The 21,588-nt window shown below is 43.2% G+C and overlaps 1 protein-coding gene and 1 long non-coding RNA gene across 2 annotated transcripts; one reads left to right on the plus strand and one right to left on the minus strand.

The window, feature by feature from the left end:
- Positions 1–6,094: 6,094 nt before the first annotated feature.
- On the plus strand, positions 6,095–8,701 carry LOC145959003 (uncharacterized). Its single transcript, XR_014434601.1, has 2 exons — positions 6,095–7,369; positions 7,449–8,701. It is a non-coding gene; the product is annotated as an uncharacterized LOC145959003 (long non-coding RNA).
- Positions 8,702–9,450: 749 nt separating this feature from the next.
- LOC145958609 (uncharacterized) lies at positions 9,451–9,816 on the minus strand. The gene has a single exon (XM_083076112.1). The coding sequence runs from the start codon at positions 9,814–9,816 to the stop codon at positions 9,451–9,453; it is 366 nt and encodes a 121-aa protein (XP_082932238.1).
- Between the last annotated feature and the right edge of the window lie 11,772 nt (positions 9,817–21,588).

Consider the following 21,588-nt stretch of genomic DNA (forward strand, 5'->3'; position numbering starts at 1 on the left):
GGTTGTCCCTAAGTGGTAGTAAGGAAGGAGGATTGTTTTCACTGTTCTACATTTCTTATAAAAATTTCAAGGAGGATTCTTTTAAGATTTGCCCTGTTAATACCAATGTGGCGTCTAAGCATCTTTTCCATTTGAATGGGGAGTCAAAGATTCCCCTTTTCTGGCAGCAAGATCCGATTAGGTTTGCTGGTTCTGGAGGTTTCGTCTTGTCTGCCGCGGATGAGGAGGACATAGAGAAGTTGCACTCTCTACCTCGACCTTTGGACAGTACGAGTGTTCTATCCCTGCCTAGTTCAAAGAATAGGGAGAAAAGCCTGGAAAATGAGTACGACCGACATGCTTCCCTTCACTGTGGTTTGCTTGGTATGTTTATAATCAGTGTTGTTTTGTTTTATTTGCAGGGCTAATGGGTAAAAGCAAGTGGCGCGAGTTGAAGGCCAAGTTCAACATCGTAGCACAGGAGATTCCTGATGCTGAGGAGGAGCAGAGTAGCCTCTGACCCTGCCATAAGCGGAAGAAGAAGTCTCTTGAGGTTGAAAAGGAGATAATGGCTGAGGTTGTCATCGAGGTCGCTGCCGAGGTTGCTGTAGAGGGGACGTCGGGGGGAACCATCGACCTCACCTCGAGTCCCCAGCCAGTCCATCCATGGTGGTGCCCGTGGAGGACAATCAGTAAGAGGCACCTTTCTTACTGCCTGCCCAAGAGGTATTGTGTCTTTGGCTTGTAATATTTTTTTTTTCTTGCTTTGTGAATTTTGCGTTGCTGATTTACTTTTGCATGTCAGGTACCGACTTCAGCTGCTTTGGTTACCGTTGCTGAGGTTGGCCAAGGGGGTTCCTCATCTATTGTTCCTCCAACAAGCTCGGCAATTCGGACTCGCTGCATCCATCAGAGGTTTGACACAAGTCGACCTTTGGCCAGATTGGACCATGTTAGTATATCTCCTGATGTTCCTTCTCTCTGGAATCCCAACCTTACGGCAGAAAGCTTTTATCGGGAGGATCCAGCCTTCATTGCAAACAAAGCCATGATTGAGAACGTTGGTCCGATTAAGGGTCTTGACTCTGCTGAGGTCTTTCTGGAGAGATCCATTGCTATAGTGGATCATTGGAAGAGGAAGTGGTAGAGGAATTCGGCTAACCTCGAGAGGGCCAAGAAGGAGAGGGCCGAGATGGACAAGGTGAGGGAGGATTTGGAAAAAATCAAGAAGTCCTTTTTTGCTACTATCAAGGCGAATGAGGCTTACGCCACCAAAGTCAGAGATTTGCTTTCCAAGGTGAAGGCCACTGAGCTGGAGGTTGAGGACTTGGGGACCCAAGTTCGTTTGCATGAGGAGCAGATTAAAGTGTTGGAGGAGAAGTTGAAGGCGGTAGAGGAGAGACGCCAGATTGACGAGGAGCTTCTTACTGCCAATGCCAAGGAAATTGCTTACTTGAAGATGGATTTAGAGGTGCTGAGTGCGGCCAAAGCAGATGCGGAGAAAGAGCTCTTAGACACTTAGCGCCAAATTGTTGTTGAGCACAAGAGAGGTTTCTTCAAGGCAGCTCAGCAGATGAAGGTAATAGCCCCTAAGGTTGATATTTCCTTGCTCAACATTGATAAAGATGTCTGTGATGGCCAGTTGGTGGATGAGGATGACCTTTCTGACGGGACAAGCGAAGGGAGCTTGTAGATTTTTCTTATTTGAACTATTTATGTATTTTGTTGAACTATGTGGCCGTTGTGTGTTTCTGTTATGTGTATGCTAGTTTGGACATCTTTTTACCTTTTGGCAAAGTATTTACATTTGTTTTGCATATTTTGCATTTCACTAGCTTGTCGATGTATCGCTTATACTTAGCCTTTTCTCACGCTTCGTGTTTAGTATCCAGCATCAAGATTCGAACTCGACCTTAGCAACGTAATTTTTATTTGAAGGTTCAGACTCGACCTTATCATCAAGGCTCGAACACGACCTTGGCATCAAAGTTTGAACTCGACCTTGGCAACGTAATTTTTATTTGAAGGTTCAAACTCGACCTTGGCATCAAGGTTCGAACTCGACCTTGGCATCAAGGTTCGGACTCGACCTTGGCAACATAATTTTTATTTGAAGGTTCGGACTCGACCTTATCATCAAGGTTCGAACTCGACCTTGGCATCAAGGGTCGAACTCGACCTTGGCAACGTAATTTTTATTTGAAGGTTCGAACTCGACCTTGGCATCAAGGTTCGAACTCGACCTTGGCAACATAATTTTTATTTGAAGGTTCGAACTCAACCTTGGCATCAAGGTTCGAACTCGACCTTGGCAACATAATTTTTATTTGAAGGTTTGGACTCGACCTTATCATCAAGGTTCAAACTCGACCTTAGCAAGTGATCATGATTAATATACTAATTCTGGAAATATATGGGAATGGAGTTGCGTTGTTGATTATTTTTGAGGTGTGCCTCGTTAAAACCTTCCTCGACCAAAAACCTTTTTCTTTCTCTTCAGTGGGGAAAAAAGGTTGAGGAGGAAAAAGAGTACATCACCAAAATTTACAATTTAAGAGAAATAAAATTTGAGGTGGGTGGCATTCCACGTTCTTGGGAGAGCTTTGTCGCTGAGTTCCTCCAGCCGATATGCACCATTGTTGAGGACCTCGATGACTTTGAATGGTCCTTCCCAGTTAGCTGGGAATTTCCCTTTGGAGGGGTCTTTTCTGGCTTCTCCCCGTGGTCGCCAGACAAGGTCGCCAACTCTAAATGTTCATGGCCTGACCTTGGTGTTGTATCTCCTAGAAGCTCAAAGTTTGCAAGCTTCTTCTCTAATTCAGGCTTCTTCCCTGACTTTGTTGATCAAATCGAGGTTGGTCATTATTTCTTAATTATTTGGTTCTTTACTAAAGGTGATCCGTCGATGAGACGTTTCTCCAACCTCAACTGGAATCATAGCGTCGGAGCCATATGTCAACCTGTAGGGTGTTTCCTGTGTTGTTGATTGTGGGGTATAGTGGTACGCCCAGAGAATGCTTGGTAGTTCGTCCACCCATTGCCCCTAAGATCGTCCCAACCTCTTCTTTAGTTCTTGGAGTATGACTTTGTTCGCGGCCTCAGCTTGGCCATTCGTCTGTGGGTGTTCAACCGAGGTGACCTGGTGCTTAATGCCAAGTTCCTGGAGGAAGCTTTCGAAGCTTTGGCCAATGAATTGTCTCTCGTTGTCGGTGATGAGGGATTTTGGCAAGCTATATCGGCATATTATGTTTTTCCACGAAAACTTTTGGATGTTGTCTACGGTGATCTTGGCAAGTGGGCATGCTTCAATCCACTTTGTGAAATAGTCGACTACGATGACCAGGAATTTAAGTTGGCCCCTGGCAGGTGGAAAGGGTCCCAAGATGTCCATTCTCCATTGGGTGAAAGGCCATGGGGACGTCATCTGGTGGAGGGCTTCTGGTGGAAGCCGATGTACATTGCCGAATTGTTGACATGATTTGCATTTTTGTACGTAATCTTTGCAGTCGAACTTCAATGTGGGCCAGTAGTACCCAACTCGGATTACTCGGGCCGCCATGGAGCGTGCGCTGGAGTGTATGCCGCATATGCCTCTATGAATTTCTTCGATGATGTAACTCGCTTGAGACTTTGTTAGGCACTTGAGCAGGGGGGTTGAGATGCTTCTTCAGAAGAGCTCTCCTATTACAATAACAAATTGGGACGACATTACCTTGGTTCTTCGAGCTTCATCGTTGTCTTCAGGTAGCGTCCAGTCTTGTAAGTAGTTCCAGATGTTGGTCATCCACTCCTTATCTTCAACGTCGTTGACATTGACGACCTTGGCATCCAAGCTAGGGGAGTTGATGGTCTCTTGAATGATGGTTCGATGTTGTCCAGGGTGCTTCGTGCTGGCGAGCTTGGACAAGAGATCAGCTCTAACATTCTACTTTTGGGGATCATGGTGTACTGTGAATTCTTTGAAGGATGCCATCTAGTTGGATGTTTCGTGGTAATACCATTGCAGCAGTGGGTCCTTGGTTTGATAGATACCACTAAACTATTCCACCATGAGCTTGGAATCACTGTTACACCTTACCTTCTGCGCACCAATATCTTGTGCCAACCTAAATCCTGCCAATAATGTTTCATACTCAGCCTGATTGTTAGTGGTTTTGAACTCGAATTTTAGAGACTGTTCAATAGTAACATTGTTGGGGCCTTCTAAAATGATACTTGCACCACCTCCTTTAGTGTTAGAAGATCCATCAACATGTAAGGTCCAAACTTGTTCTTCTTCTATTAAGGTTGGGGTGAGCTTAGCCACGAAATTTGCCTGGCATTGGGCCTTTAAAGGGCCCTGATTTTCATATCGGATTCCAAACTTGGAGAACTCCACTAACCATGCTATCATGCACCCTATGAGCTCTAGCTTTCTCAGTATTTGTTTGATCGGGTAGTCTATTTTTACAATGACCTGATGACTTTGGAAATAAGGTCAGAGACGTTGGGCCGAGGTGACCAATGCTAAGGCCAATTTCTCAATTGTTTGGTACCTTTTTTCTGTGTCCTGAAGAACACGACTGATGTAATATATGGGGATTTGCTTCTTGTTGCGTTCTTTTACCACCACGACACTGATTGCATGTTCAGCTACTGCCAAGTACAAGAGGAGGTCGGATTGAGGATTCGACCTTTGTAAGATTGGTGGAGTTGTAAGAGCACTTTTGAAAAAGTTGAAGGCTTCTTCACATTGGTCGGTCCACTCAAAGTCTTTTGGTTTGTGTAGCAATTTGAAGATAAGCCCTAATTTTTCTGCCAACTTGGGTATGAATCGTGAGAGGGAGGCCAATCTGCCTGCCAATCTCTGAATGTCCTTGACAGTTTGGGGACTCTACATCTGTATGACAGCTTCACACTTCTCGGGGTTGGCTTCAATTCCCCTGTTTGTAATCATAAATCCAAGAAATCGTCCTCCTTGGACTCTGAAAACACACTTGTCAGGATTCAGGTGCATGTTATGCTTTCGTATTTGGTCAAACAATTCGGCGAGGTCGGCCACATGTGACTCGGCCATAGTGGTTTTCACGACCATGTCATCCACGTAAACTTCCATGTTCCTTCCAATCTTTTAATGGAAGACCTTGTCCATCAATCGTTGGTAAGTGGCTTCTGCGTTCTTGAGGCCGAAGGGCATCACTCGATAGCAGAAGTTGGCCTGATCTGTAATGAAGGTTGTATGCTCCTCGTCTGGGGGGTACATCATGATCTAATTATACCCGGAGTATGCGTCAAGGAAACTGAGGAGAGCATGGCCAGAGGCTCCATCTACCAACTTGTCAATGCTTGGTAAGGGATATGCATCTTTCGGGTAGGCTTTGTTTAAGTCGATGCAGTCAACACACATCTGCCACTTTCCTGATTTTTTCTTGATAAGGACCACATTGGCTAGCCACGTGGTGTACCTTACCTCTGTGAGAATGGGCGAATATATTCATTTTGGACGAGTGCATGTTTGGATAGGAGGGTCTTGTGACAATTGGAGGTCGAATAGTGCATCCTCCTATGCGTGACTAAATGTTTTAAAGTGTGAATGTGATGCTAGGTGGTCGAATGGTGCGTACTTCTATGGCTAGGTGTTGTAAAGTATGTACGTGGGATTAGTTGGCCGAATAGTGCATTAAAAAATTGTAGCAAATTGGTAAAACTTAATGCATGCACACACGTTGGGATATAGCAGGTAGGAAAACCAAATTAATGTGACATTTAAACCAAGGTGTATGGCCTAAAAATGAGACATGATGGAGTAGGTTGGTAACGTCGACGTCTTTTTCGTGAATAGATGGGTTTGGGGTATTCGAATGCTAGTGTGGCAAAAAGGTGCCTTTTGTGCAAATATAATTTCTCGATTGTTTCAAAATCAATTGTATCCATGTTAGTCCATACTTAATCAATAGGCTAGTATTGGCTCTAATTTTTAGAATCTCTTGGGCCATGAAGATGGACCGCCCATCCTAACCTCATTGGGTGTCCGCAAAAAAAAAAAAAATATATATATATATATATATATATATATATATATATATTATTTTGTTTCATTTGTTTTCAATCTGAATTTCATCTTTCATTCGCATAAAGCAAAAAGAAAGGAATATTCGCATATATTGGAATACTCCCAATCGACATCATTTATCAAAAACTCCAAGTCGAAGGAGTACTTGGATGCTCGTGTGGCTGAGCTGTCTTTTTCGTGTGCGGGTGGGTTTCTCAAATGAGTACTCGGATGCTCATTTGGCCGAAGAGGTGCCTTTTTGTACATAGGTGGGTTTCTCGAAGGAGCACTTGGATGCTCATCTAGCCAAATAAGTGTCGCGCTTCATGCGTGGTTGCATGGTCGAGTACTCCTATATGATTGGATGGCCGAGTTAGTATGTGTTCGGGGTCACGTGGGTGTTGTTAATATCAAAGGGTCTCTTTTCGTGTCTCGTTATCTAGGATTTGTTGTAGTGAGGCAGTGTGAAGGTGCATTAATTGCACTGCTATCATAAAGTTTCATAACCTTGGGAATTTGTGCCTTTATTTTATTCATATAGGTTTCTTTTCGTTTCTTCTTGGGTATCTATATATAAGGGGGTTTAATTGCCTTTCTTCGCGCTTGTTCTCTATACCAAGATATCATCTTCTTTTCATTATGTTCTTCTCCTTCTTCTGTTATGGTACGTTTGTGAGCGTAGCGGGGTCGGGTCTTTCGGGGTACATATGGCTATAGTCGAGGAATTGAGGCTTTCTGCGGGGTCTTCATCTGGTACTAGGAGTTTGGCCGATGGTGGGGAGGTCAAAGTGTCCGCGAGTTCGTCGAAACAACTCGTAATGAGTAATGCTATGGAGAGCACTAGTGACTCCTCTAGGTCGAGGCTTCTTGACACCGAGATGGATACGTAGGATTACAAGCAGAAGTTCCCCCTTTGCGACATTTCAGGATATGAATGGGTCAACAAGGAGATAACGGCCTATTACTCCCGTTCTTATGAGAAGGTCATCATTGAACAGTTACTTAAGAGGTGTCGGTTGACTCTTTGAGAGGATACAGACCCTTACCCAATAATGCTTCGTCATTGTAGGGTCAAAGGCCCTAGTGAGGCCGACAAGGTCTTCCTTGCAAAGCAAGGAGGCCAAGGCAATTTTTTTATATATGTATGAGTGTGTGTTTAGGGATCTCGGTGTGTTTCTTCCTTTTGACGACTTCCAGATGGGTGTACTCCGGGTTTTAAACATGGCGCCTACAAATATGACGAATGCCTGGTAGATATTCTTAGTCCCTCTAGGACCACAGCCCTGGTAGTGTTGAACACGTTGCCCCGAGAGATACCGACCAAATTTCTTGTTTTATTACCCAAGTTTGCCTGACCAAGTTATGATTTAAACAGTATGTGCTAACTTTCTACTAGTTATATCCACGTGTCGGCCTAATTATTATTGTTGTGTTGTAGGCTTTATGGCGTAGAAGGGTTTGGGGCTTTCATATAGACAAGCACTTAGGAATCGTGCCCCGGCCAATGCACTTGCGGAGGACCACTAAAGTGTAGCTATAAATGGTGCCGCAGTGGTTGCTGAAGTGTGCTCCCCTCCTCAGGATTTCCCCATACCCGAGGCTTAGACTAAGAATAAAAAGGACAAAGGGAAAAGAAAAAGTCGTGAGTCCTCCCAATCGAGTGAGGATGGTTCGAGGCCGCACAAAAATCGAAAAACCAAAGGATCCATTCCTTCGGCTCTTATTGCTTAAGACTTTTTGGCACAGGAAGTTCGACCTTCTCGGATGATGGCTCCTAATCTGTTGTCTAAGGGGGGTCATCGGATGCTTAACTCTGCTAGCCCCTCAGTTCAGTGGGCATGGTTGTGAACTACAAGTGTGTGCTTTGGAAATCCTCTAAAAGTTGGCCTTGGAGCCAATATCTGAAGCAAGGAGTTTGAAGAACTCTTTGGATGAGACCTGACGTTCATTGCAACACTCTGTCGAGGTTCATGCCATGAGTTCGACTGAAAAGCTTCAACTTGAGTTCGAGGTTGCTAAGCTTAAGAGGCTATGGCCAACATGGAGGGACAGGTGGCGGCTGCTGAAGAGACCAAGAGGATGATGGTCAAGGAGGTGAAAGAGGCCCTGGATCGCAAGGCCAAAGCCAAAGAAGAAGTTGTTGCAGCATTGAGGCATCTTCGCAAGGAGTGTGAAGATCAGATTATGCATGATCATGAGGCGGGTTTCTTTCATGCATGTTGTCCGGCAAGCTACCTATTTCTTTCGTGTGCCTTCCGATTTCACCTTCGAGGTGACCAAGGATTTCTACAAGGGCACTTATATGAATTTTATCGAGATGCCTAAGGATGTTGAGCCAGATATGTTGCCCTCGCTCGTTTGGGTAGCTGAGAGGATCCTGACACAATCTTCCAAGATGACAAGGAGACCCAGTATGGCAATGGTGATGTCATCATAGTTTTCGGTATGTGAGATGGGTTAGGTTCCTTCCTCTTGGCCATTATGCAGAAGCCTTAGGTGGGAAGGTTGACTTTTTGTTTTTTGTGGGGTTGGGTGTAATGTTTTACTTTTTGAACCTTGTCGGTTGATGTGTACTGGAGCTTTGAATGCTCTTATTTTGTCAATACCCAAGAGACTACCAAACTTAATGAGAATCTATTTTGTATTCCTTCATTGTGTTTTTTTATTTCAAATTGAAGTTGTTATCGCTAAGTAGTTGTATATGTGCACATTTCTAACCTTTTTTATTATTATTTTTTTATAAGGTACACATCTTGTTTGTGTTTGGTTTTGTGAGTATTTGTTGTAGTCTCTTCGGGTAAGATTAGGGTGAGTGATTTCGTTCTTTTTTGTCTAAGCCGAGTGGGTGGTACCAAAGAGGGGTCCTTGATTATCTGAGTGCATGAGTTTGGGAGTGGTGTTCAACATTCAACCTTGGTCAAGTGGATGATACTTGGGAGGGATGTTTGGTATTCAACCTTGGCCGAGTGGGTGATACCCCAAAGGGAACCCTTTAATCATCCTACCCCAAGTGCATGATTTTGGGAGGGGTGTTCAATATTCAACCTTGGCCAAATGGGTGGTACTCGGGAGGGAACCTTTAATCATCCAAGCCTAAGTGCATGAGCTTGGGAGGGGTGTTTGGTATTCAACCTTGGCCGAGTGGGTTGTACCTAGGAGGGAACCTTTAATCATCCTAGCCCAAGTGTATGAGCTTGGGAAGGGTGTTCAATATTCAACCTTGGTCGAGTGGGTGGTACCCAGGAGGGAATAAAGTATTGCACGAAGAATAACTTTGTGTAAATAGGGTATTTTAAGTAGAAATTGGGGATGACGAATAAAGATTTTCATTAATTTGGTGCCTCGTTAAAAACATCCCCGGTAAAACCTCTTTTACATTCTTTTAAGAGGATAAAACCAGGCCTATGAATACACTTTGTAGGTTCAACTATAATAATGCTTCAAATGGGACACATTCCATGTTTGTGGGACGATATTCCCGTGAGTTCTTCAAATTTATATGCCTCATTCTTCAAGTTGTGTAATATCCTGAAGGGGCCATCCCAGTTTTGAGCCAACTTGCCTTGTGCTCGATTTTTTCTTGCTTCTCCTATGACTCTCCAAACCAAATCCCCTCGTTGAAATTCTCGTTGCTTGACCTTTCTTTTAAATCGCCTAGCCAGTCTCGTCCAGCATGCTTCCATATTAATTAGGGCTTGGTCCCTAACTTTGTCAACCAAGTCTAACGCTATGCTTAATGCTTCTCCATTGTTGTCCTCCCTGAATTGTTGCCTTAATGAAGTCTCTCCAATTTCCATAGGTATCATGGCGTCTATTATGTATGTTAACTGGAAAGGGGTCTCTTTGGTTGAGGTGTCGGTGCACCTATATGTCCACAAAATTTTTGGCAGGTGTTTTGGCCAACATCCCTTAGCTTGTCCTAATCATTTTTTTAACTCCTTTAGGATGACTTTGTTTGCAGCTTCAGCCTATCCGTTGCTTTAGGGATGTTCCACAGACGTCATCCTATGTTTGATATGAAATCCTTCCAAGAATTCATTAAAGCATCGATCCGTGAACTGTAAACCATTGTCCATGATTAATGTGTAGGGAATGCCAAAGCAAGTGATGATGTTTTTCCAAAGAAATTTTTGCACATTGTTAGTTGTGATAGCGGATAATGGTTCTGCCTCTATCCACTTTGTGAAATGATCCACTACAACCAAGAGAAATTTCACTTGTCCTTTAGCTAGGGGGAATAGCCCTAAAATATCCATGCCCCATACGGTAAAGGGCTAGGGTGTTCTGATAAAGTGTAGTTCGTCTGTTGGCTGGTGTATTAGGGGCCCAGGCTGTTGACATGGTTGACATCATTGAATGAAATCAGTGCAATCTGTAGCCATAGTAGGCCAATAGTACGCAAATTTTAGTACTTTTGTCGCCATAATTTGTCTGTCAATGTGTGCTCCGCATATGCCTTCATGAACTTCCTGTAGGACATAACGAGCCTGTTTAGGGTTGAGGCATTTTAGTAGGGGAGTTGATATCCCTTTTTTGTACAAGTCCCCTGATATCAAAGTGTACCGAGCTTCCTTTACTCGTACTTTTCTTGCTTCATTAGGGTTTTCTGGTAAGTTTCCCACTGTGAGATAAGTTATGATGTTAGTCATCCAATTCTGTGGGGCCATTTTTACCTGTAAGCATTCATGCCTCGTGATACTTAGTTCTAGTATATCCTACTGGATGACACTTTTTAACTGACTGGTTTTTTTGGCTGCTTGCTAATTTAGCCAATTGGTCGGCTCTCATGTTTTGCTCTCAGGGGACGTGTTGTACCAGGACTTCTTCAAAGTTCATTTTTTCCCCGAAGGAAAGTGTGGTAGTATTGGAGCAATATAGGGTCTTTGACTTAAAAAGCTCCGTTGATTTGTTCGGTGACGATTTGTGAGTCACTCTAGCAAAGAAGTTTAGCGATCCTGAGTTCCTTAGCCAAGCATAACCTGGCAAGCAAGGCCTCATATTTGGCTTGGTTATTGGAGCTTTTGAAACCAAATTTTAGCAATTGTTCTATCACGGTTTTCTAGGGGCCTTCAAGGATGATTCTCGCCCTGTTGCCTTGCTGGTTGGAAGAGCTACATGCAATGTCCATGTCGGAGTTGGTGGTGGTCCTTCAAGGTGAAACTCATTGAGGAAATCAGCTATGCTTTGAGCCTTGATTGGACCCCTTGCCTCTAAGCTTATGTTAAATTGGGATAACTCTACTGACCAGGCCAACATTCTCTTTGCCAGCTCGGGTTTACAAAGGATTTTTATTATCGGGCTATTCATTTGTACTATTATTTTATGACTCTGGAAGTAATGACGAAGCTGTAAAGCTGTTTGCACAAGGGCAAATGCTATCTTCTCCAAAAGCTGGTATCTCGTTTCAACCTCATGAAGAGCTTGGCTAATACACTAGTATTTGTTCGTCTTTCTCTTGCACCAATGCTGCACTGACTACTACATCCGAGACGGACAGGTAGATGATAAGATTTAGACTTGGGTCAGGTTTTGATAATAATGGTGGAGTGGCAAGTGCATTCTTAAGTTCTTTGAAAGCTGATTCGTACTCATCGGTGCATTCAAATTAGTGCATTTTTTTGAGTAATTGCATTAAGGTTCAAGATTTATCAACCACTCATGGCAAAAAAATGAGCTAATGATGATATCCATCTTGTCAATCTTTGCACTTCTTTTATGTTGCCATTCTTCTCATATCGATAACGGCTTGGCATTTGTCAAGGTTAGCCTGTATTCCTCTTTCGAAAAGCATGAACCTTAGGAACATGCCCTTGACAATGCTAAAGGTGCACTTAGCGGGGTTTAAGCACATGCGATGTCTCCTCACCTTGACAAATATTGCTTTTAGATTGTCTACATGTACAGGGATGGAGCTGGATTTGACCACCATGTCATCCATGTACACTTCTAAACAAGTTTCTATTTGTTTTCTAAAGATCTTGTCATCAACCGTTGGTAGGTGGCTCTAGCATTCTTAAGGCTGAAGGGCATGACCTTATAACAAAACTTTGCTGACTCTGTAATGAAGGTGATTTTGTCTTCATCTGGGGGGTACATGGGAATTTGATTATACCCCGAATAGGCATCGAGAAAACTAAGTACCTGATGCCCAACCGCTCCATCTACCAGGGTATCGATTTGCGGTAAAGGGTATGCATCTTTCAGGAAGGCTTTGTTCAAGCCAGTGTAATTAGTTGTTTTGTCCTTCATAGCTTGGGCTTCATAGCTTGGGCCCTTTCCCCCTATCTTTCTTTTCTTTTGGGAAATTGGTCTAGCGTCCCGACATATGGAAAGTCAATGGTAGTGGAAACGTTGATCCATTCTAGGCATATCCATTGCGCTCTATGCAAAGAGGTCAACGTTCTGGGTCAAAACTTCCTTAATGGTTTCTTGTTCATCTGATGTCAACTAAGAACCTAAGTAGGTGACATGTTCTTTGTCTCTCCCTATCTAGAAAGGGACGGTCATCTTGTCGCCACCGGCCCAAACGGGCCTCGGCGGTCGCGAAGACGGTCGAACTCGCTTTTATTTTAGTTTTGAAAATGTATTGGATTATTAGAACGACTTGTTCTCAAACTGAGACCTTGTCGATCTTATCCAATTTATTTATTAAATGTCTCACCAATCCATATTAATCCCAAGCGGGACCCTCCATGGATTAGTGGTTTTCGCAAAAGGAGGGTTTGTGGAGTCGCCACCAATGTTTTACTCAAAACATTGGAAAAAGGGATAAGGCAATTGATTTTATAAATCAACTTTGGCCATTACAACCAGAGTTGGGTAAGGGAGTCGGTTACGCGTGGGGAAGGTGTTAGCACCCCACAACGCCCCTTTCGGGTTCCCTATGACAGATTATTTCTAAAATAACAGTGTAAAATTACTAAATTACCCCTATTTATTCTAAGCAATTATAAATTAACTATCTACATGATGACAGTTTAAATATGCACACAGAAAGCAGTAAAAGGAAGGACTTTAAGAAGAAACCTTTGAAGCGTGCTTTTATATATTTCGTAAAACTGGGAAGCTTTTTGGCGTTCCCTCGCTCTACAAGCCCGCTCGCTCCCTCCTATAAAATTTTGACTATGGAAATCCGGAGGATTTCCCTTCGACTAGGTTCGAATCTCCAAGCTAAGTGTTCGGAATTCCAGAACTTCGTCGGATCGACTCCCAGAGAGATTTCTAGGGCAGAACACTGCTCAAAAACCCCAGAATACTCAAGGAGGGAGTCAAAACTGAGTGTGAAAGTGTGGAATGACGTCCAATTGACGTCATATTTATAGGGAATAGGCGCAATACGGGCTACAGCATCAATACGGCCGTATTGAAATTTTTGAACTTCAATACGGCCGTATTGAGTTCAATACGGCCGTATTGAAGCTCAGAAATTTCAATATGGCCGTATTGAGTTCACTGCGGCTGTATTGAAGCTTCAATACGGCCGTATTGATTTCAGTACGGCCGTATTGAAGTTTCAGAAACTTCAATACGCCGTATTGAGTTCACTGCGGCCATATTGAAGCTTCAATACGGCCGTATTAAGTTTAGTACAGCCGTATTGGGCTTCATTCCCTCCACTTCCTTATTTTAAGCTACTCTAAGACCTCTAAATCTACAGATAGCCATCCTATGGTCTTCTAGGAGTCCTTCTGGCTGACTTTCCTTCGATCTTTGAGGGTCTTCGAGTTTTATTTCCGACCCAGACAATTTTAGGGGTCTACAGCTGCCCCCCCTTTACTTAGTCGGACGGCCTTTTGGTGTACCGGCTGACAAGTAAAGGAGTTGACCCAATTGTCCGGGTGATGTGCCGACCTTCTGACTTGTAATGTCTTCCGGTGGAAAATTGTTGAGTAGCCTCTCCAGGTGGGTGCATACCTCGGCGCTTCTGACATCCTTGGTAGCTGAGTTTAACACCAACGTGCCTCTGACGACGCTGATGGCTGAGTATTGTCTCTCCAGACCTTGAGTATTGTCTCTCCAGACCTTGAGTACTGTCTCTCCAGACTTTGTTTGAGTATTGTCTCTCCAGACTTTGTCTGAGTACCGTCTCTCCAGACTTTGTTTGAGTATCGTCTCTCCAGACTTTGTTTGAGTATCGTCTCTCCAGACTTTGTTTGAGTATCGTCTCTCCAGACTTTGTTTGAGTATCGTCTCTCCAGACTTTGTTTGAGTATCGTCTCTCCAGACTTTGTTTGAGTATCGTCTCTCCAGACTTTGTTTGAGTATCGTCTCTCCAGACCTTGTTTGAGTACCGTCTCTCCAGACCTTGTTTGAGTACCGTCTCTCCAGACCTTGTTTGAGTACCGTCTCTCCAGACCTTGTTTGAGTACCGTCTCTCCAGACCTTGTTTGAGTACCGTCTCTCCAGACCTTGTTTGAGTACCGTCTCTCCAGACTTTGTTTGAGTACCGTCTCTCCAGACTTGTGCATACCTCGGTGCTCTCGACAACTGGGTAGCTGAGTATTGCCTTTTAGGCTTTGAGATGATTTTGTCTCCACAGTCCACGATGCTGCTTCGACAGTTTTTTCTGATTTTGTGCCACTGAGGGCTGGATAACGCAGGGATCCGTCTAGGGGATGTGCAGTCATTCACAGGTTCCTGTGCCCCAACTTGTATTGCATTGTTGGTACCCATGGGGAATTTCTGACTCCTTGGGGTGTAGACACAGATGCTCTTTCTCTCTGAGTTGAGCGATGCCTTATGTTTGGCTGACGTCCTTTGACGTTGGTGGAGTATCCCGGTTTATCCTTATTCGGGTATCTCTTTTTGATTTTCTGATTTTTGCTGCCTCTGTGTAGGCTGTTATCCGCTGGGGATTCTGGATGTTGATTTTGTCTCCACAGTCCACGATGCTGCTTCGACGATTGTTTTTGATTTTTGTGCCACTGAGGGCTGGATAACGCAGGGATCCGTCTAGGGGATGTGCAGTTACTCATAGGTTCTTGTGTCCCAACTTTCCATTGAGTAGTTGGCGCCCATTGAGGAATTTCTGTTTCCTTGGGGTGTAGACATGAAGATGCTCTTTCTGAGATGAGCAGTGCCTTATGATTGGCTGACGTCCTTTGGACGTTGGTGGAGTATCCCGGTTATCCTTATTCGGGTAACTCTTTTTAATTTTTGGATTTTGTTGCCTCTGTGTAGGCTGTTATCCGCCAGGGGATTTTGTCATTGGTTTGTGATTGGCCTCTTCTGTTAGGCAGATCATCTTGATGTTCAATGATAGGCTGAGAGCCGGATTCCACTTGGGGAATGATTATTGATCTTTTTATGATTTTTCCTTTTGAAGGAGTGCCTCTTATGTAGGCGACTGAGGAATTGGGGTTCAGTGTTCGGCTGAGTGCCGGATTCCGCTTGGGGAATATTTATTGATATTTTTTGATTTTTCTCCTTTTGCAGGGATGCCTCTGAGTAGGCGATTGGGGAATGAGGGATCTTATGTATCCCAGAGTATTATTTAGGAAGCCTCTGCAGGCTTAGCCTCACTCAGCGCTTTGAGTCGGAGAGCTATCTTCCACTGAGGAAGTGTTAAGTCCTTTGACTTGTATATACTGTTTGGATGATCGCACTTCCATTGGGGATTGCGTCGATTTTGCTTTGATAGCTCTCGCTGGGGATTCGTTCCGTGAGCTTGAGTTGAGGTTTCTCTGGGGAGTATTATTTCTGCGAGCCTCTCCAGGCTCAATTATTCTGAGAGAGTATTATTTCTGCAAGCCTCTCCAGGCTTAATTATTCTGTATAATTTGTTGGATTTTCTGTATTTTGCCTTTTTTGTCGATTTTGGCTTTTTCTGTGTTTTTGCCTTTTTTATTGATTTTGGCTTTTTCTGTGTTTTTGCCTTTTTTGTTGATTTCGGCTTTTTCTGTACAGAAATGTCTCAGTTATTCTGAGAGAGTATTATTTCGGCGAGCCTCTCCAGGCTCAATTATTCTGAAAGAGTATTATTTCGGCGAGCCTCTCCAGGCTCAGTTATTCTGAGAGTATTCTTTCGGCAAGCCTCTCCAGGCTCAGTTATTCTGTGGGAGTATTGTTTCGGCAAGCCTCTCCAGGCTCAGTTATTCTGAGAGTATTCTTTCGGCAAGCCTCTCCAGGCTCAGTTATTCTGTATGACGCTGTTGATTTTCTGAATCTTTGCATTTTGTTTGCTGCTGTCATACACAAGCAATTTTTCTATTTTTTCTATTTTATGCAATTGCCTCATGATAAGGTCTTTGAATGTGCAACTAATGTGTGTGTGATGCACAAATGCAATACAATTTTTTTTTTTTTTTTTTTGTTCATTTATTTAGAAAAGTGAGTGGCTCTCCCTATCCTCTTCTTCTTGGAGGACTTTTTGTCATTGACGCGAGGGAGTATTTTTGTGAGCCTTTATGCAGGAGATTATGGATTTTATAGCAACCCCTCCAATTTTCTTTATTTGACCGATTATTAAAAGAGTTTCGTACAATTTTTGAAACATCAATTTAGAGGCATAATCACATGGTCAAGAGAGAAAAGAAACAAATGGATATTTTATTTGATATTCACAAGTGTTTTTTTTACAGAAAGATATACAGAAGGAAATTTCTGAAGAATGGCTGGCCAGGGTAGGCTATATACATTGGGCTTAACAATTATATCTGTAATTGTTGCTCTTTACGTTCCCCTAATTGCTTCGGCCTGAGCCAGGAGTGTAGATGCTGCAAGACGCTTGCTTCTAGAAGATAATCACTTGAACCGCCTTTCGGTTTTCGATTCAAGCGATCGTTGCTTGCTTTGCTTTTACATCTTATTCTTTTGCCCCTAACTTTTGCATAGGACGTATCCTAGCGGGGATAATTTTGCCGTTGTTTTGCCTAGTACCCTTGTACTGGCGGGCTTTTTATTTTGCCCTAACTTTTGCCTAGGACGCCTTTTTTTGGGTTTTCATCCTAGCAGGCCTATGCAAGCAACGTCTTCAAGCATAGTACTTCTTTACCACGTCAATGTTGACTGGGTATCGAAGTTCTTCTCCGTCCATGTTTGTGAGAATCAATGCTTCTCCTGAGAAGGCTCGTTTTACCACGTATGGTCCTCCGTGATTTGGGGCACACTTTCCGATTTTGCCCTTTTTGAGTTGGTAGTAATTTCTTCATTACCAACTCTCCCTCATGGTAGACTCGAGGGTGGACTTTCTTGTCAAAAGCCTTTTTGATCTTCCTCTGATAGGCTTGACCATGGCATATGGCGTTCAGCCGTTTCTTTTTGATAGGGTTCAACTGGTCATATTGGCTTTGAACCCATTCTGCCTCGGAAAGTTTTGTTTCCATGATTACCCTTAGATAGAGTATCTCGACTTCGATGGGTAGAACTGCCTCCACCCCATAAACGAGTGAGAATGGAGTAGCTCCTGTAAATGGACGTACTGAAGTCCTATAGCCATGAGGAGCGAAGGGTAACATCTCGTGTCAGTCTTTAAATGAGACAACCGTCTTTTGCACTATTTTTTGATGTTCTTATTGGTTGCCTCGACTGCCCCATTCATCTTTGGCCGATATGGGGAAGAGTTGTGGTGTTGGATCTTGAATTCTTGGCACAGTTCTTCCACCATTTTGTTGTTCAGATTAGATCCATTATCAGTGATGATTTATTTCTCCATGCTTCCACTAGATTATTCTAAAATCGTTGGGACAAGAGAGAAAAGAAGGAAAGGGTATATTTTTCAAAAGTTTGTGTTTTAGAGGGGATTATTTTTCAAAAATGGTTTTTGTAAGAATGGATGGCCAAGGTAGGCTTATGTGTTTAGGCTTGTTCGATTAAACACTTATGAGGTTAAGCACATCTTTGTTATTAATGATTGTGCTTTGACAACTTGGATAGCTTTTCTTGAGCCCCTTGTTGAATTCAATTGATGGTACCATCATGGATTTATTTTGTTTTTTGATTGTCCTTATTTTTGCCTAAAACACCCTTTTGTGGCGTTTTAGCGGACCTTTGATTTTGTTTATTTTTGTAACCCTAACTTTTGCCTAGGTCACCCTTTCGTGGGATTCCTAGCGGGTCTTTTGCTCTTATTTTTGCGCAGTCCCCTTTTTGGGTTTCCTGCCGAGCTTCTTTTATTTTGAAAGATTTCTTTTTACCCATGATGGCACTTGTCGAGGCCAATGGAAGGTGCTCCAAGTCGTCACACACACCTCCACATAAAAATGATGTGGGTTTATTATTATTAAGATGATTTTAACCTCATTCATGTTTATTCAAACAGGGTTAAAGATAATGTGGTTTAGAATTTTATTATAAGCAAGAAAAGAAGCAATGAATAATGATTTTATTATAATCATAGCGGAAACATGTGTCCTTATTTCATCACTGGTATGGGTCCTATTGTTGACCTCTTTTATCTCTCGGCCATGCCCCAAATTTATAGTCTCCAATTTCTCTTGACGAGCTTCTTGATCTAGCAATCTTTGCAGATCCGGAGAAATGGTTTCCTCATCACTGTCTAACTCAAACCTTTCACCTTCGGATCCCGGTCAGAGCGAACAATTACAGACATAATTATTTTATTGGTTCTGTTTAGGTTTAGAATTATTAATGTTAATGAGGAAAGAGAGAAAAGAACAAAAAAGAGAATAATGTGAAAAATGCCTCTTTATTGATATGTATTAAAACTGTACAAAAACCCTTATTTACATGAAAAGGTTCTCATGATCTCGGGTACTGATCATGAGTCCCTAAAAGAGAAATATGAAGGGGCCCTATTGTGGCTTGTTCTTCTCTCTACTCCTGCTTTGGCAGAGGATTCTTGCTCACGTCGGGCGCTGTCGAATCGAAGGTGACCCACCCGGCATCAATAAGGTTTTGGACCTTGTATTTGAGAGCTAGGCATCTCTCTGTTGAATGCCCTGGTGCCCCCGAATGGTATAAACATTTGTCTTGTGGCTTGTACCAATCGGGGTAAGGTGGGTCGATCTTCCTTGGTGGAACATGAGCTAGAAGTTTGGCTTCTACTAGCTTCGGCAGGAGATCGCTATAAGTGGTCGGAAGTTTATCAAACTTCTTCACAGGGATGAATTGCGATCTTCCTGACTTCGAAGTGGAAGAAGATGAAGAAATGGTTATGGCGTTGACTCCTTCCTCCTTCTTCTTCCCAAAGGTCTTCTTAGCTTCGAATGATTGGGAGGGCTTTGCTAGCTTCCCACTTTTAAGTCCTTGTTCCACTCTCTCCCCAATGGTGATGATGTCCGAGAAGAGTGTCGTTGTGTTCCCTATCATTTTATCGTAATAGGGACCAGTCAACGAGTTGATGAATAAGGACACCGTCTCCTTATCCGACAGCGGGGGCTCTATCTGTGCCGCCAACTCCCTCCATCGTTGGGCGTACGCCTTGAAAGATTCATCATTCTTTTTACTCAAGGCTTGAAGATCTGACCTATCGGGTGTTAGGTCGATGTTGTATTTGTAGCGCTTGAGAAAGGCGTCGGCCAACTGCCTCCATGTGTGTACTAGATTTCCATCTAGCTGCATATACCAGTTGAGCGCGGTATCAGCCAAGCTCTCTTGGAAGCAGTGGATCAAGAGCTTTTCATTTGTGGCATATGCAGCCATCTTGCGACAGTACATGGTGAGATGACTTTTGGGGCAAGTCGATCCCACGTACTTTGGGAAATCCGGCACTTTAAATTTGGGAGGGAATTGAATATCCCTCACTAAGCACATGTCGGCGGCATCTTTGATGTCAAAATCATGCCCCTCCATAGCCCTCAGCCGATCCTCTAGGGCGTGGAATTGTTCTTTTGAAACTTCGGGCTCTTTAATCATGATTCCAGCCCCAATAGGTATGGCATGTGGAGGATCTTCTTCATGCTCTTCCTCCTCTCCCTCATGATGGGACCCATGGTCACTGTGATGAGATCCATGAATGTTATGGTGACGCATGAGTTCCAACATTTGCGCCATCTGCTCTTTGAGCTGTGAAAGCTCGGTCGTGAGCTTCTTGTTTTGTTCCTCTAGCGCTTCCATTTTCTTGATTTTCTTTGCGCGTGTGAGGACAGAGAGATGACCAGCCACTTTCTAAAATGAATGTTTATTCTAATTAGCTTATTTATGATATGAATACACTCTTGATGTGAGCTTGATAATCTTTCATCTTTGAGGCGCTGCCTTTTTAAGATGAAAGTTTATCACCCTCCCTAGGCTATTATCTCTCCACAACGGAGAATCTCAATAGTCACGGGTCTCTTTCACTCACATCGAGAGGGTATTAGTGAACCTATAAATGATGATGAGGATGCATGAGGTATTATTGATAATGATGCCTATGCTCCTTACTTTTATTATATTTTCGCACATTGGTTTTTCCTCTCATGTCATGACATTTTCATGCATGGGGATTATTTTTTAGACCTTATCACGAGGTTATTTATTAATGCACAAACAATTGCACATAAGCATTTACACAAACAATTCACTCATCCACGAACAGTCACGAGCGAATCACGAGGTAGGGGTCTCCTGCAGAAAAGTGCATATTCAAGGAGGATCTAACTGTTCTCACTTGGTCAAAGGCCCCCAAGGTGCCCCCATTATAGGGACCCAATTCCTCTCGTCGTAGGTCGATGGAAAGCTCCAACGCACCGTCGGACTCAAGTTCATGGTTATCACCTTGAGTGATGTTTTCCGACAACGGTCTACGGGCACCTATAGACCCATTCGACAACCGGCCGTACTAACATCCACTCCCTATGGTTAATCACTCATGCCCCCGGGTATAGAGGGAACTGTTGTGTGCAAAGGTTTGTGTGCAGTTTTTATTTCAAACAATTGCGTAAATTTAAAAATACAACAATTATTAAAGCCAAATAGATAAACATGTTATCATACAAGTGAGGGGTAATAAAGTAATTTTTAACTATTATTTGTTAAAAATAATCTGTCACTAAATGGGACTGACTCTCGAGGCTTCCCCAGTGGAGTCGCCATCTGTCGCCACCGGCCCAAACGGGCCTCGGCGGTCGCGAAGACGGTCGAGCTCGCTTTTATTTTAGTTTTGAAAATGTATTGGATTATTAGAACGACTTGTTCTCAAACTGAGACCTTGTCGATCTTATCCAATTTATTTATTAAATGTCTCACCAATCCATATTAATCCCAAGCGGGACCCTCCATGGATTAGTGGTTTTCGCAAAAGGAGGGTTCGTGGAGTCGCCACCAATGTTTTACTCAAAACATTGGAAAAAGGGATAAGGCAATTGATTTTATAAATCAACTTTGGCCATTACAACCAGAGTTGGGTAAGGGAGTCGGTTACGCGTGAGGAAGGTGTTAGCACCCCACAACGCCCCTTTCGGGTTCCCTATGACAGATTATTTCTAAAATAACAGTGTAAAATTACTAAATTACCCCTATTTATTCTAAGCAATTATAAATTAACTATCTACATGATGACAGTTTAAATATGCACACAGAAAGCAGTAAAAGGAAGGACTTTAAGAAGAAACCTTTGAAGCGTGCTTTTATATATTTCGTAAAACTGGGAAGCTTTTTGGCGTTCCCTCGCTCTACAAGCCCGCTCGCTCCCTCCT

Source organism: Cajanus cajan, chromosome 6 (genome assembly GCF_000230855.2).
Source record: "Cajanus cajan strain Asha chromosome 6, NIPB_CcT2T_4, whole genome shotgun sequence".
Lineage (NCBI taxonomy): Eukaryota > Viridiplantae > Streptophyta > Magnoliopsida > Fabales > Fabaceae > Cajanus > Cajanus cajan.